General features: G+C 41.1%; 1 protein-coding gene across 1 annotated transcript; it reads right to left on the bottom strand.

The window, feature by feature from the left end:
- Positions 1-411: 411 nt before the first annotated feature.
- LOC135441798 (battenin-like) lies at positions 412-15,172 on the bottom strand (the record flags this gene model as incomplete). Its single annotated transcript, XM_064701348.1, has 11 exons — positions 15,066-15,172; positions 14,605-14,680; positions 14,435-14,488; positions 13,274-13,353; positions 11,079-11,164; positions 8,776-8,845; positions 7,061-7,204; positions 5,875-5,980; positions 4,943-5,011; positions 3,361-3,416; positions 412-505 (listed from the first exon to the last, which is right to left on the bottom strand). Coding segments are annotated over exons 2-11 (798 nt in total), but the record flags the coding sequence as incomplete, so codon positions are not given.
- Positions 15,173-15,426: the final 254 nt, after the last annotated feature.

The raw sequence follows: 15,426 nt of genomic DNA on the forward strand, positions 1-15,426 counted from the left end.
AGGATCAGATCTATGGGGCAGGATCAGAATCTATGGGGCAGGATTAGATCCGTGGGTCACATTTAGGATCTATGGGGCAGGATTGGGATCTATGGGGCAGAATTGGGATCTATGGGGCACTGAGGGATCTATGGGGCACATTTAGGATCTATGGGTCAGACTCAGATCTATGGGGCAGATTTGGGATCTATGGGGCACATTTAGGATCTATGGGGCCAGGGATGATCTATGGGTCAGGAATCTATGGGGCAGGATCAGATCTATGGGTCAGGGATCCGTGGGTCCCACCTGTGCCATCGCCAGCCCCCAGAGGGATCTATGGGGCACATTTAGGATCTATGGGTCACAGATCTATGGGTCACAGATCTATGGGTCAGGATCAGATCTATGGGTCAGATCTATGGGTCCCACCTGTGCCAGCGCCAGCCCCCAGAGGCGCCGCAGGCGGAGGCAGCGCAGGGACGAGCGCGAGGCGAAGACGCCGGCCTGGTACAGCAGCTGCAGCCTGGCAGGGAAGGGGTTAAAAATGCACATTTTGGGGTGAAAAATTGGGAATTTGGGGGTGAAAAATTTGGGGATTTTGGGGTAAAAATTGGGATTTTTGGGGTAAAAATTCAGATTTTTTGGGATTAATATATGGGGATTTTGGGGTGAAAAATTTGGGAATTTTGGGGTTAAAAATTGGGAATTTTGGGGTTGAAGATTGGGGGGTTTGGGGTTAAAATTTGGGGATTTTTGGGGTTAAAATTGGGGATTTTGGGGGTTAAAAATTCGGAAATTTTGGGATAAAAATTTGGGGATTTTTGGGGTAAAAATTGGGATTTTTTGGGATTAATATATGGGGATTTTGGGGGTTTAAAGAGGAATTTTTGGGGTTAAAAATTGGGATTTTTTGGGGTAAAAATTGGGAATTTTTGGGGTTGGAGATTGGGAGTTTTGGGGGTTTAAATGCAAATTTTTGCGATGGAAATTGGAGATTTTGGGGTTAAGATTGGGAAATTCTGTGTTTAAAATTTCGGAGTTTGGTGGTTAAAATTTGGGGATTTTTGGGATAAAATTTGGGAATCTTGGGGTTAAAAATTGGGGATTTTTGGGGTTAAAATTTGGGAAATTTTGGGGTAAAAATTGGGATTTTTTGGGATTGATATATGGGGATTTTGGGGGTTTAAAGAGGAATTTTTGGGGTTAAAATTTGGGGATTTTGGGGTTAAAAATTGGGAATTTTGGGGTTGAAGATTGGGGGTTTTGGGGGTTAAAATTTGGGATTTTGGGGATAAAATTTGGGAAACGGGGTTAAAAATTGGGGATTTTTGGGGTTGGAGATTGGGAAATTTTGGGGTTAAAATTTGGGGATTTTGGGGATAAAAACTGAGAATTTTCAGGGATGAAATTTGGGAATTTTTGGGGTAAAAATTGGGATTTTTTGGGATTAATATATGGGGATTTTGGGGAGTTAAAAATTGGGAATTTTGGGGTTAAAATTGGGAATTTTTGAGGTTGGAGATTGGGAAATTTTGGGGTTAAAAATCGGGAATTTTGGCGTTAAAATTTGGGGATTTTTGGGGTTAAAAATTGGGATTTTTTGGGATTAATATATGGGGATTTTGGGGGTTTAAAGAGGAATTTTTGGGGTTAAAAATTGGGAATTTTGGGGTTGGAGATTGGGAAATTTTGGGGTTAAAATTTGGGAATTTTGGGGTTGGATATTGAGGGTTTGGGGTTAAAATTTGGGATTTTCGGGTAAAAATTGGGATTTTTGGGGTTAAAAATTGGGAAATTTGGGGTTAAAAACGGGAAATTTTGGGGTGAAAAATTGGGGAATTTTGGGGTAAAAATTGGGATTTTTTGCGGTTAAAAATTGGGGATTTTTTGGGGTAAAAATTGGGAATTTTTTGGGGATTGATATATGGGGATTTTGGGGGTTTAAAGAGGAATTTTTGGGGTTAAAAATTGGGAAACTTGGGCTTAAAAATTGGGATTTTTTGGGATGAATATATGGGGATTTTGGAAATTAAATGCGAATTTTTGGGGTTAAAATTTGGGATTTTTGGGGTAAAAATTGGGATTTTTGGGGTTAAAATTGGGAATTTTTGAGGTTGGAGATTGGGAAATTTTGGGGTTAAAAATTGGGAATTTTGGGGTTGGAGATTGGGGGGTTTGGGGGTTAAAATTTGGGAATTTTTGGGGTAAAAATTGGGATTTTTGGGGTTAAAATATGGGAAATTCTGGGGTAAAAATTGGGATTTTTTGGGGTTAAAACTGGGAATTTTTGAGGTTGGAGATTGGGAAATTTTGGGGTAAAAATTGGGAATTTTGGGGTTGAACATTGGGGTTTTGGGGTTAAAATCTGGGAAACTTGGGGTTAAAATTGGGAATTTTTGGGATTAATCTATGGGGATTTTGGGGGTTTCAAAGAGGAATTTTTGGGGTTAAAAATTGGGAATTTTGGGCTTGAAGATTGGGAATTTTGGGATTTAAAATTGGGGGTTTTTGGGGATACAATTTAGGAAACTTGGGGTAAAAATTGGGATTTTTTGGGATTAATATATGGGGATTTTGGGGGTTTAAAGAGGAATTTTTGGGGTTGAAAATTGGGAAATTTTGGGGTTAAAAACGGAGAATTTTCAGGGATGAAACTTGGGAATTTTTGGGGTTAAAAATCGGGAATTTTTTGGCTTGACATTGGAATTTTCAGGATCCAAATTTGGAAGTTTTGGGCTTAAATCAGGAAATTTTTGGGACTGAAAATTGGGAAGTTTTGGGGTTGAAATTGGAAATTTTGTGGGCTGAAAACTGGGAATTCTTGGATAAAAATTTGGCATTTTTGGGATACAAACATTTGGAATTTTTGTGGATAAAATGTGGAAAATTCAGAATTAAATTTGGGAAATTTTGGGGGTTTAAAATTTTTGGAATTTTGGGGGCTAAAAATTTGGGATTTTGGATACAAAACTGGAATTTTTGGGGGTAAGATTTTGGAGCTTTTGTTATTAAATTATAACAAAATTATATATTTTTATTTTATTTTTTATTTTATTTTATTTTTAATTTATGTTTTAATTATATAATTAAAATTACGACCCCAAATTAAGGAACGTTGGGGTTAAAATTTTTCGGAATTTCGGGGTAAGAATTTGGGATAAAATAAATAAAATAAATAGAATAAATAAAATAAATAAAATAAAATAAAAAATAAAATAAAATATAAAATAAAAATAAATATATAAATAAAATAAATATAAAAAATAAAATATAATAAATATATAAATAAAAAATAAATAAAAATAAATATAAAATAAATAAAAATAAATATAAATATAAATATAAAAATAAAATAAAATAAAATAAAATAAAACTCACGTTCGGTACTGGGCGCTGTGGGGGAGGGGCGAGGACGGGAAGTAGAGCAGCTCCATCTGAAAAAGGGGGCGGGGCCAAAGATGGGGGCGGGGCCAAACAGCGCTGGCCCCTCCCCCAGCTCAATAAGCCCCTCCCACACCCACAATTTCAATTTAAGCCCCGCCCCCAAAGCAATTCTGCCAATTTAGCCCCTCCCCCACCCCTTTAGGCCCCGCCCCCACCACAATCCGCCATTTTGAGACCCTTCCCTTACCCCTTTAAGCCCCGCCCACACAACTTTAAGCCCCGCCCCTTCAAGCTGCCACCCCTTTAAACTCCGCCCACACCCTTTAAGCCCCGCCCTGACCCCATTTAGCCCCACCCCTCACGCCAAATCCGCCATTTTGAATCCCACCCAACCCAAATCCACCATTTGTAGGCCCTTCCCTTACCCCTTTAAGCCCCGCCCCACAAAATTTTAGCCCCTCCTCCTTCTTTGAAACCCCTCCCCCACCTCTTCAAGCCCCTCCCTCATCATTTAGGCCCCGCCCCCTCTTCATTTAACCCAGCCCCCTCACCAGCCCATCACGCCAAGTCCGCCATTTTGAATCCCACCCAACCCCAAATCCGCCATTTTGAATCCCACCCAACCCCAAATCCGCCATTTTGAGACCCTTCATTTGCCTTTTAGGCCCCGTCCCCACAATATTAGGCCCCTCCCCCTTCCTTGAGACCCCTCCCACATCTCTTTAAGCCCCTCCCTCTCATCATTTAGGCCCCGCCCCCTCTTCATTTGGCCCCGCCCCCTCACCAGCCCCTCACGCTAAATCCGCCATTTTGAATCCCACCCAACCCCAAATCCGCCATTTTGAGAACCTTCCCTTACCCCTTTAAGCCCCGCCCCAAAACTTTAAGCCCCTCCCCTTCCTTCAAACCCTTCCTGACCTCTCTAAGCCCCACCCCCTCCCCATTTAGCCCCGCCCCCTCACCAGCCCCTCACACAAAATCCGCCATTTTGAATCCTTTCCAACCCCAAATCTGCCATTTTGAGACGCTTCCCTTGCCTTTTAGGCCCCGCCCCCACACATTTAGGCCCCTCCCCCTTCCGTCAAACCCCTCCCCCACCTCTTCAAGCCCCTCCCACACATCATTTAGGCCCCACCCCCTCCCCATTTAGCCCCGCCCCCTCACCAGCCCCTCACACAAAATCCGCCATTTTGAATCCCTTCCAGCCCCAAATCCGCCATTTTGAGACCCTTCCCTTACCCTTTAAGCCCCGCCCCCACAACTTTAAGCTCCTCCCCTTCCTTCAAACCCCTCCCTGACCTCTCTAAGCCCCTCCCCCACATAATTTAAGTCCCGCCCCCTCTCCATTTAGCCCCGCCCCCTCACCAGCCCCTCACGCCAAATCCGCCATTTTGAATCCCATCCAACCCCAAATCCGCCATTTTGAATCCCACCCAACCCCAAATCCACCATTTTGAGACCCTTCCTTTGCCTTTTAGACCCGCCCCCACAAATCTAGACCCCTCCCTCTTCCTTCTAACCCCTCCCCCACCTCTTTAAGCCCCTCCCACTCATCACTTAGGCCCCGCCCCCTCACCAGCCCCTGGTTAACGAAGTATTCGGCGAAGTAAACGAGGGCCAGAGGCGCCCCCTGGCAGAAAGCGGCCTGAAAGGGGGCGGGGCTTAGTTAGGCCATGCCCCTTTGTGGCCATAAGCCCCACCCCCTCCCTTCAGCCACGCCCCATTTTAAAACCTCACGATTTTCCCCATAAAATTCCCAATTTTACACCAAAATTCCCCAATTTTTAATCCCCAAATTCTCAATTTTTAACGCAAAATTTGCCAATTTTAAACCCAAAATTCCTCAAATCTTGACCCAAAAAATTCCAATTTTTGAACCCAAAAATTCCCAAATTTTGACCCCAAATTCCCAAATTATTTTCCTCAATGTGCCAGATTTTTGAGCTCTAAAATTTCCCTTTTTAACACCAAAACTCTTAAATTTTAACCAAACAATCCCCAATTTTTAATCCCAAAGTTTGTATTTGTTTTTCTACGAAATTCCTAAGCCAAAATTCCCAAATTCTTGCCCAAAATTGCCAATTTTTAATCTCTCAAATTCGGAATTTCTAACTTCAAATTCTCCAATTTTTAACCCAAAAAAATTCCCACATTTCTAACCCAAAATTCCCAAATTTTAATATCCAAATCCCAATTTTTCCCCTCAAAATTTTAAAATTTTAACCCCAAAATTCCTAATTTTTGAACAAAAAAATCACAATTTTTAGCCACAAAATTACCAAATTTTAACCCAAAAAATTTCAAATTTTAACCCCAAAAATTCCCAAAATTTCCCCCTTAAATTCTGATTTTTTACCCCAAAATTGACAAAATTCTTCATAAATTTGCAAATTTTAAAACCAAAATTTGCAAATTTTAAAACCAAAATGTCCAAAAGTGCCAAAAAAATTCCCATTTAAGCCCCTCCCCTTGAAACCCCTTCCCCTTTAAGCCCCGCCCCTTTCTCACCTTGGCCACGCCCCATTTCTCCTCTCTGGCCCCGCCCCCTTCGTCAGGGTGGGGGAGGGGCGGGTCTGGCCTGGGGGGAGGGGCCGGGCCCAGCAGGAAGAAAAAACTGAGGAAAAAAAAAGGAAAATTAAAAATTTTTAATTATTCAAATTAGGGGGAGGGGCCAAGGGAGGCCACGCCCCCACTATGGGGGTTGGAGGGAAAATTGGGGTAAAAAATGGGGAAATTTGGGGTTGAAATTTGGGGTAAAAATTTGGAATTTTGGGGGAAAACATTGGGGAAATTGGTTGAAAAATCGGGGATTTTGGGGCTAAAAATTTGGGAATTTTGGGGTTAAAAACTGGGAAATTTTGGAGTAAAGAACTGGGAAATTTGGGGTTAAAATTTAGGGATTGGGGATTTGGGGGTTGAAATTTGGGGCCAAACATTTGCGAATTTTTGCGTTAAAATTTGGAGTTTTAATATTGGAATTTTGAATTTTGTAGTTCAAAGTTTTGAAAATTAAGGATTAAAACCTGCAGTTTTTGAGTTAAAAATCTGGGAATTTTCAGATTAACTAACTGGGGATTTTTCAGTTAAAAATTGGGAATTTTGGGGTTAAAATTCTGGATTTTGTGGGTTTGAAGTTTGGGAATTTTGTAATTTAAACATGGGGATTTTGGGGTCGGAATTTGGGAATTTTTGGGTTGAAATTCGGTGATTTTTGAGTTAAAATTTGGGGACTGTGAAATAAAAAAAAAAAGGAATTTCGGGGTTAATATTTGGGAATTTTGGAGTAAAAATTAGAAGTTAAAAATTGGGAAAATTGGGTGAAAAATTTGAGATATTGGGGTTGAAATTTGGGTTTAAAATGCGACGACTTTGGGATTAAAAATTCTGGGATTTTGGGGCTAAAATTTGGGAAACTGGATACAAAATTTGGGGATTTTAGAGTAAAAATTGGGGATAAAAATTTTGGCAATTTTTGTGTTAAAAATTTGGGGAAATCGCTTTAAAAAATTGGGGATTTTGGGGCTGAAATTTGGGAATTTTGAGGTTTAAAATTTGGGGATATTGGATTAAAGCAAAGGAATATTGGGGCTAAAATTTGGGATAATATAATATTGGAATTTTGGGGTGAAAAATTGAATTTTGGGGTAAAAATTTCAAAATTTTTGGGGTAAAAATTCCAAATTTTGGTTCTCACCTGAGCAGCATCAATGGGGGCAGGGCCAGGAAGGGCAGCAGCGCGTGGGGGAGGGGCAGCCACGCCCTCAAACCCCAAAACCCCAAAGCCCCGCCCACTCCGGCCGCGCCCGTCCCCGACGACCAATGGGAGAGCCCGGAGCTGCTGGGGGAGGAGTCAAATTAGAATGGCCACGCCCACTTTCAAAATTCATTTTTTTCCCCATTTTTGGACCAAATTTTGGTGATTTTTGACCAAATTTTTGTGATTTTAAACTCAATTTTTAAGCCACGCCCACTTTTTATTTGACCACGCCCCTTCATTTATTTCCACCAACTTGGCCCCGCCCCCAATGCAAATTTTGATTATTTTGCCCAAATTTGGTTCCAAATTTTGGTGATTCTTTGCACAAATTTTAAGCCACGCCCACTTTTTATTTGACCACGCCCCTTCATTTTTTTTTCCACACACTTGGCCCCGCCCCCAATGCAAATTTTGACCCAATTTTGACCAAATTTGACCAAATTTGGATCCAAACTTTGGCGATTCTTTGCACAAATTTTTAAGCCACGCCCACTTTTTATTTGGCCACGCCCACCCACCATAAGCCCCGCCCACTCAGCCCTACCCTTATTTAAATTTTGGCTGATTTTGATCAATTTTGGCCAATTTTGCCCCAAAATTTTGGGAATTTTAACCCTATTTTAAAGCCCCGCCCACTTTTCATTTGGCCACGCCCACCCACATTAAGCCCCGCCCACTCAGCCTAAACTCATTTAAATTTTGGCTGATTTTGAGCAAATTTGGTCAATTTTGCCCCAAATTTTGATAATTTTGAATCAATTCTATAGAATTTTAACCCCATTTTAAAGCCCCGCCCACTTTTTATGTGGCCACGCCCACCCACAATAAGCCACGCCCACTCAGCCCTACCCTTATTTAAATTTTGGCTGATTTTGACCAAATTTGGGCAATTTTGCCCCAAATTTTGGTAATTTTGAATAAATTCTATGGAATTTTAACCCTATTTTAAAGCCCCGCCCACTTTTGATGTGGCCACGCCCACCCACCATAAGCCCCGCCCACTCAGCCCTACCCTTATTTAAATTTTGGCTGATTTTGAGCAAATTTGGGCAATTTTGCCCTAAATTTTGGTAATTTTGAATCAATTTTATGGAATTTTAATCCCATTTTAAAGCCCCACCCACTTTTGATGTGGCCACGCCCACCCACCATAAGCCACGCCCACTCGGCCCTACCCTTATTTAAATTTTGGCTGATTTTGAGCAAATTTGGGCAATTTTGCCCCAAATTTTGGTAATTTTGAATCAATTTTATGGAATTTTATCCCTATTTTAAAGCCCCGCCCACTTTTTATGTGGCCACGCCCACCCACAATGAGCCCCGCCCACTCAGCCCTACCCCCATTCAAATTTTGGCTGATTTTGACCAAATTTGGTCAATTTTGCCCCAAATTTTGAATAAATTTTATAGAATTTTGACCCCATTTTAAAGCCCCACCCACTTTTTATGTGGCCACGCCCACCCACCATAAGCCACGCCCACTCAGCCCCACCCCCATTCAAATTTTGGCTGATTTTGACCAAATTTGGGCAATTTTGCCTCAAATTTTTGGGGTTTTTTTGGTCCCTCCCCCCATTTTGGGGCGTGGCCCGGGTGGGCGTGGCCTAGAGGTGTGGCCACGCCCACTCAAGTGAGGCCACGCCCCCTTACCTGGGTAGGAGGAGGCCAAGGTCAGGAATGTGACCTCACCAAGCCCCGCCCCCGCGCTGCCCAGAGCCACACCTGAGTGACCAATGAGGGAACGGTGAGTGACCTCTGACCCCTGAGTGACCCCTGAGTGACCTCTGACCCCTGAGTGACCCCTGAGTGACCCCAACTCAAAAAATCCCCCAAAAAATCTCAAAATAAACTTTAAAAAATTCCAAAAAATCCCCCAAAAAAATCTCCAAAAAACTCCAGTGTCCCAAAAAAATCTCAAAAAACAGAAAAAATTTCCTCAAAAAATTTCCAAAATAATCACCAAATAAATCTCCAAAAAGAAACCTCAAAAATCCCAAAAAAATCTTTAAAAATCTCAGAAAAATCCCCAAAAAGTCTCAAAAAAATTCTCCAAAAATCTCAAAAAGAAACCTCCAAAAGATCGCTAAAAATCTCAAAAAAAAATTCCCCCCAAAGGCCCTAAAAGATTCCAAAAACTCTCCAAAAATCCGCAAAAATCCCCAAAAAAGTCTCAAAAATCCCCCTAAAAATCTCAAAAAAATCTCAAAAATCTCCCCAGAAAAGTCCCAAAAAATCTCCAAAAAATCTCAAAAATCCTCAAAATAATGTCCAAAAATCGCCCAAAAAATCTCAAAAATCTCCCTCAAAAAATCTCCAAAAAATCCCAAAAAATTTCAAAAAAATCTCAAAATCCTCCCAAAAAATCTCCAAAAATTGCCCAAAAAACTCCAAAATATCCCCCTCCAAAAAACCTCCAAAAAATCTCAAAAATCCCCCAAAAAATCCCAAAAATCCCCCCAAAAAATCCCAAAAAAATCCAAAAATTCCCCAAAAAATCTCCAAAAAATCTCAAAAAATCCCCCAACAAATCCCCAAAAAATCTCCAAAATCCCCCAGAAAAATCCCAAAAAATCTCCAAAAAAATCTCCAAAAATCCCCCAAAAAATTTTCAAAAAATCTCAAAAATCCCCCAAAAAATCTCCAAAAAATCTCCAAAATCCCCAAAAAATCTCCAAAAAAATCTCCAAAAAAATCCTAAAAAATCTCCAAAAAATCTGCAAAAAAATCTCCAAAAAATCTGCAAAAATCCCATAAAAACTTCCAAACAATCTCAAAAATTTTCCCAAAAATTTTATAAAAAAATCTCAAAAATTCCCCCAAAAAAACTTCTAAAAAACCTCCAAAATCCTCCCAAAAAATCTCCAAAAAAATCTCAAAAAAATCTCAAAAAAAAATCTCAAAAATCCCCCGGAAAAATCCCAAAAAATCCCCAAAAATTTCCAAAACGTCCCTAAATGACTGAGTGACCCCTGAGTGACCCCTGAGTGACCCCAGTGACCCTGAGTGACCCCAACCCAAAAATCTCAAATAAATCCCCCCCAAAAAATCTCAAAAATCCCCAAAAAATCTCCAAAAAATCTGCAAAAATCCTCCCAAAAATCACCAAAAAAAGCTCCAAAATCCTCCAAAAAAATCTCAAAAATCCCCCCAAAAAATCCGAAAAAATCTTCAAAAATCCTCCCAAAAATCTCCAAAAAATATGCAAAAAAATCTCCAAAAAACCTTCCAAAAAATCTCCAAAAAATCTCCCAAAAATTTTATAAAAAAATCTCAAAAAATCCCCCTCAAAATTTTCCAAAAAATCTCAAAAATCCCCCAAAAAAATCTCCAAAAAATCTCCAAAAATCCCCCCAAAAATTTCCAAAAAATCTGCAAAAATCCTCCCAAAAATTTTAAAAAAATCTCAAAAAAAACCTCTGAAAATTTTCCAAAAAATCTCAAAATCCCCCCAAAAATCTCCAAAAAATCTCCAAAAATCGCCCAAAAATTTCCAAAAAATCTCCAAAAAATCTCCAAAAAATCTCAAAAATCCCCCAAAAAACCCCAAAAATCCCAAAAAAATCCCAAAAAAATCTCCAAAAAGTCTCAAAAAATCTCAAAAAAAATCCCAAAAAAACCCCCAAAATTTTCCAAAAAATCTCTAAAGTCCCCCCAAAAAAATCTCCAAAAAATCTCTAAAGTCCCCCCAAAAAAATCTCCAAAAAATCTCCAAAAAATGTCCAAAAAATCTCCAAAAATCTAAAAAAATTCCCCCAAAAAATCTCCAAAAATTCCCTTAAAAATTTCTAAAAAAATCTCCAAAAAATCTCCAAAAAACCTCAAAAAAATCACGAAAAAATCCAAAAAATCTCAAAAAAACCCCAAAAATTTCCAAAACATCCCTAAATGCCTGAGTGACCCCAAGTGACCCCAGTGACCTCGAGTGACCCCGGTGACCCCGAGTGACCCCGCTCACCCCCCAGGCCGCTCAGGGTCCCTTTGGCCGCGGCCACGGCGCTGACGCTGCCCCACAGGCACAGAGCCACGGCCACCACGCGAAATCTGGGGGGAAAAAAACACCAAAAATTCAAATTTTTAACCCAAAATTCATTGCCTCAAATAAATTAAATTTCTTCCCTCAAATTCCATTATTTTCTGAAAAAAATTCGGTTTTTTTCCCCCAAAAATTCCCTTTTTAAACCCCCAAAATTCCCTTTTTAAACCCCCAAAAATTCCCTTTTTAATCTCAAAATATTGTGGTTTTTTTCCCCAAAAAAATTCCCTTTTTAAATCCCCAAAAATTCAGTTTTTTAACCCAAAATTCATTTATTCAAACAAATTAAATTTCTTCCCGCAAATTCCATTGATTTCAGAAAAAAATTCTGGTTTTTTTCCCCAAAAATTCCCTTTTCAATCCCCAAAAATTCCCTTTTTAATCCCAAAATATTCTGTTTTTTTCCCAAAAAAATTCCCTTTTTAATCTCAAAATATTCTGGTTTTTTCCCCAAAAATTCCCTTTTTAAATCCCAAAAAATTCCCTTTTTAAACCCAAAATTCATTGCCTCAAATAAATCAAATTTCTTCCCTTAAATTCCCTTGTTTTCTGAAAAAAATTCGGTTTTTTTCCCCCAAAAAAATTCCCTTTTTAAACCCCCAAAAATTCACTTTTTCATCTCAAAATATTCTGGTTTTTTTCCCTCAAAAAATTCCCTTTTTAATCTCAAAATATTGTGGTTTTCCCCCCTAAAATTCCCTTTTTAAATCCCCCAAAAATTCCCTTTTTAAACCCAAAATTCATTGCCTCAAATAAATTCAATTTCTTCCCTAAAATTCCATTATTTTCTGGAAAAAATTTGGGTTTTTTTCCCCAAAAATTCCCTTTTAAACCCCTAAAAATTCCCTTTTTAAACCCCCAAAAATTCCCTTTTTCATCTCAAAATATTCTATTTTTTTCCCCCAAAAAAATTCCCTTTTTATTCTCAAAATATTCTGGTTTTTTCCCCCAGAAAATTCCATTTTCAAATCCCCAATTATTCCCTTTTTCATCTCAAAATATTCTGGTTTTTTCCCCAAAAAATTCCCTTTTTAAATCCCTAAAAATTCCCTTTTTAATCTCAAAATATTGTGGTTTTCCCCCCTAAAATTCCCTTTTTAAATCCCCAAAAATCCCCTTTTTTAACCCAAAATTCATTTTCTCAAATAAATTAAATTTCTTCCCTTAAATTCCATTATTTTCTCAAAAAAATTCTGTTTTTTTTCCCCCAAAAATTCCCTTTTTAAACCCCCAAAATTCCCTTTTTAAACCCTAAAAATTCACTTTTTAATCTCAAAATATTCTGGTTTTTTCTCCCAAAAAATTCCCTTTTTAATCTCAAAATATTCTGGTTTTTCCCCCAAAAATTTTCTTTTTAAACCCCCAAAAATTCCCTTTCTAATCTCAAAATATTCTGGTTTTTTTCCTCAAATAATTCCCTTTTTAATCTCAAAATATTCTGGTTTTTTCCTCAAAAAGTTCACTTTTTAAATCCCTAAAAATTCCCTCTTTAATCTCAAAATATTCTGGTTTTTTCCCTTAAAAAATTCCCTTTTTAATCTCAAAATATTCTGTTTTTTTCCCCCAAAAAATTCCCTTTTTAAATCCCCAAAAATTCATTTTTTAATCTCAAATTATTCTGGTTTTTTTTTCCCAAAAAATTCCCTTTTTAAGCCCCCAAAAATTCCCTTTTTAATCTCAAAATATTCTGGTTTTTCCCCCAAAAAATTTTCCCTTTTTCCCTCAAAAAATCCAAATTTTTCACCTTAAAATTCCAGTTTTTTCCACCAAAAATTCCCCTTTTATCCCCCTAAAATTCCCCTTTTTTTCCCAAAAAATTCCCCAAAATATTCTTCCCCCAAAAATTCCTTTTTTATAAAAATTTACTTTATTCCCTCAAAACTTTCTTATTCTTACAAAAACAAAAATTCCTTTTCCCTAAAAAATTTCCTTTTGTAGAAAAAAATCATTTTTCTGCCAAAATTCTCCATTTTCCCCTCTAAAAATCCAATTTTCCACCCCAAAATTATATGAAAATAATTCAAGCCCCGCCCCTTTAAGCCCCGCCCATTTGGGCATGCCCATTTAAGCTCCGCCCCCTCTAAGCCCCGCCCCCTCTAAGCCCCGCCCCTTTTTACCTGATGGGCAGGTAGGGCCCCACCAGGGGCAGCAGCAGCTTCACCACCAGCCCGGGGACGACGTCGGCCAATAGGACGGCCTGAGGAGCCACGCCCACACAGGCCACGCCCCTTTAAGCCCCACCCATTCAAACCCCTCCCATTTAAGCCCCACCCCTTTTAAGCTCCACCCATTTAAACCCCTCCCATTTAAGCCCCTCCTTCCCATTTATACCACACAGTTTAAGCCCCACCCATTCAAGCCCCACACATTCAAATCCCTCCCATTTAAGCCCCTCCCCTTCAAGTCCTTCCCATTTATACCCCACAGTTTAAGCCCCACCCATTTAAGCCCCACCCATTTAAACCCCACCCCTTTAAGCCCCACCCATTTAAACCCCTCCCATTTAAGCCCCACCCCTTCAAGTCCTTCCCATTTAAGCCCCACCCCTTTTAAGCTCCACCCATTTAATCCCCTCCCATTTAAGCCCCTCCCCTTCAAGTCCTTCCCATTTATACCACACAGTTTAAGCTCCACCCATTTTAGGCCACTGCCATTTAAGCCCCGCCCATTTAGGCTCCACCCATTTTAGGCCATTGTCATTTAAGCCCCACCCACTCAAACCCCTCCCATTTAAGCCCCTCCCCTTCAAGTCCTTCCCATTTATACCACACAGTTTAAGCCCCACCCATTTAAGCCCCGCCCCTTTAAGCTCCACCCATTTAAACCCCACCCATTGAAGCCCCACCCCAAAACCCTCCAACAATTTAAGCCCCACCCACTGAGGCCACGCCCATTTAAGCCCCTTCCATTTCAGCCCAGCCCATTTAAACCTCACCCATTTGAACCCCACCCCTTTAAGCCCCACCCATTTAGGCCCCGCCCCTTTCACCCCAAACCTTAAACCCCACCCATTTAAACTCCGCCCCATTAAGCTCCACCCATTTAAGCCCCACCCCCTTAAGCCCCTCCCATTTATTCCCCACCCCTTTAAGCCCCACCCCTAAACCTCTCCCACTTAAGCCCCACCCCTTTAAGCCTCTCCAATTTAAGCCCCACCCCTTCAAACCCCACCCTTTAAGCCACGCCCACTAATCCCCACCCCCTAAACCATTTCCCCTTTAATCCCCTCCCATTTAGGCCCCGCCCAGTTAAGCCCCGCCCCCTTAAGCTCCACCCACCCCGGTCCCCACGGGGTCGCAGTCGTATCGGCTCCGATTCCGCTGCTCTTCCCCCTAAAAAATCCGGGAAAAATCCCCCAACAGCCAATCAGGAAATGGGGCGTGGCCTCCCAAAATGGGCGTGGCCATCACAAAGAGGGTGTGGCCCAAAAGGGGGCGTGGCCACTCACGGGGCGTGGCTCCAGCAGGTCGCGGGCAGCGCTGAGCATCACCACGTAAGGGAGGTTGTTACAGAGCCCTAAAATCCTGTAAAGGGGCGGGGCTTAGAGGGGCGTGGCCATGCTGGTGGGCGTGGCCACACCTGGGTGTGGTTCGCCAAAAAGGGGCGTGGTTTTGGCGGGGGGAGGGGTCAAATTTGCGAGGTTTTGGCGGGAAATTTGGGGGGGGTTTAAGGGGGGTAAAGGGGTTTTAAAGGGGCGTGGTCAAAAGGGGCGGTGCTTAAATGGGTGGGGCGTCCCAAATAATCTGAATTGGGGAGGCTGGGGGCGTGGCTTAAAGGGGCGTGGTCACACCTAAGTGTTGTCCAAAGGGGCGGAGCTTAAATGGGGGCGTGTCCATAAATGGCTCCGTTTTGGCGGGAAATTTGGGAGGGGCTTGAGGGCGTGGTCTAAATTGGGGGAGGGGCACTCACCAAAAAGCGGCTCCGATTCGCCAGGAGGAGGTCGGAGGGGGAGGGGAGGGAGGGGCAGGGGCGGAGTCTTCGTCTGAGGGGGAATGGAAAAGTTTTTAAGCGATTTTGGGGAAAATTTGGGAGATTTTGGGGTCGGTTTTGTGTCCCCGTCCCATTTTACGGCCCCGATCCCCTTCCCGGCTCCTTATCCCGGTTTTAATTCCAGTTTTTATCCCGGTTTTTATCCCGAATTCCCATTTTTTAATCCCATTTTTATTCCCCATTTTTGCCTCTCACCCGGCGGCAGCAGCGGTTCCTCGTCCGCCATGTTGGACGCTGGTCATGTGACACGGCGAACACGTGACTTTTTTAGTCGGAATCC

This window comes from Zonotrichia leucophrys, unplaced genomic scaffold, assembly GCF_028769735.1.
Source record: "Zonotrichia leucophrys gambelii isolate GWCS_2022_RI unplaced genomic scaffold, RI_Zleu_2.0 Scaffold_540_34498, whole genome shotgun sequence".
In the NCBI taxonomy this organism is placed as follows: Eukaryota; Metazoa; Chordata; class Aves; order Passeriformes; family Passerellidae; genus Zonotrichia; species Zonotrichia leucophrys.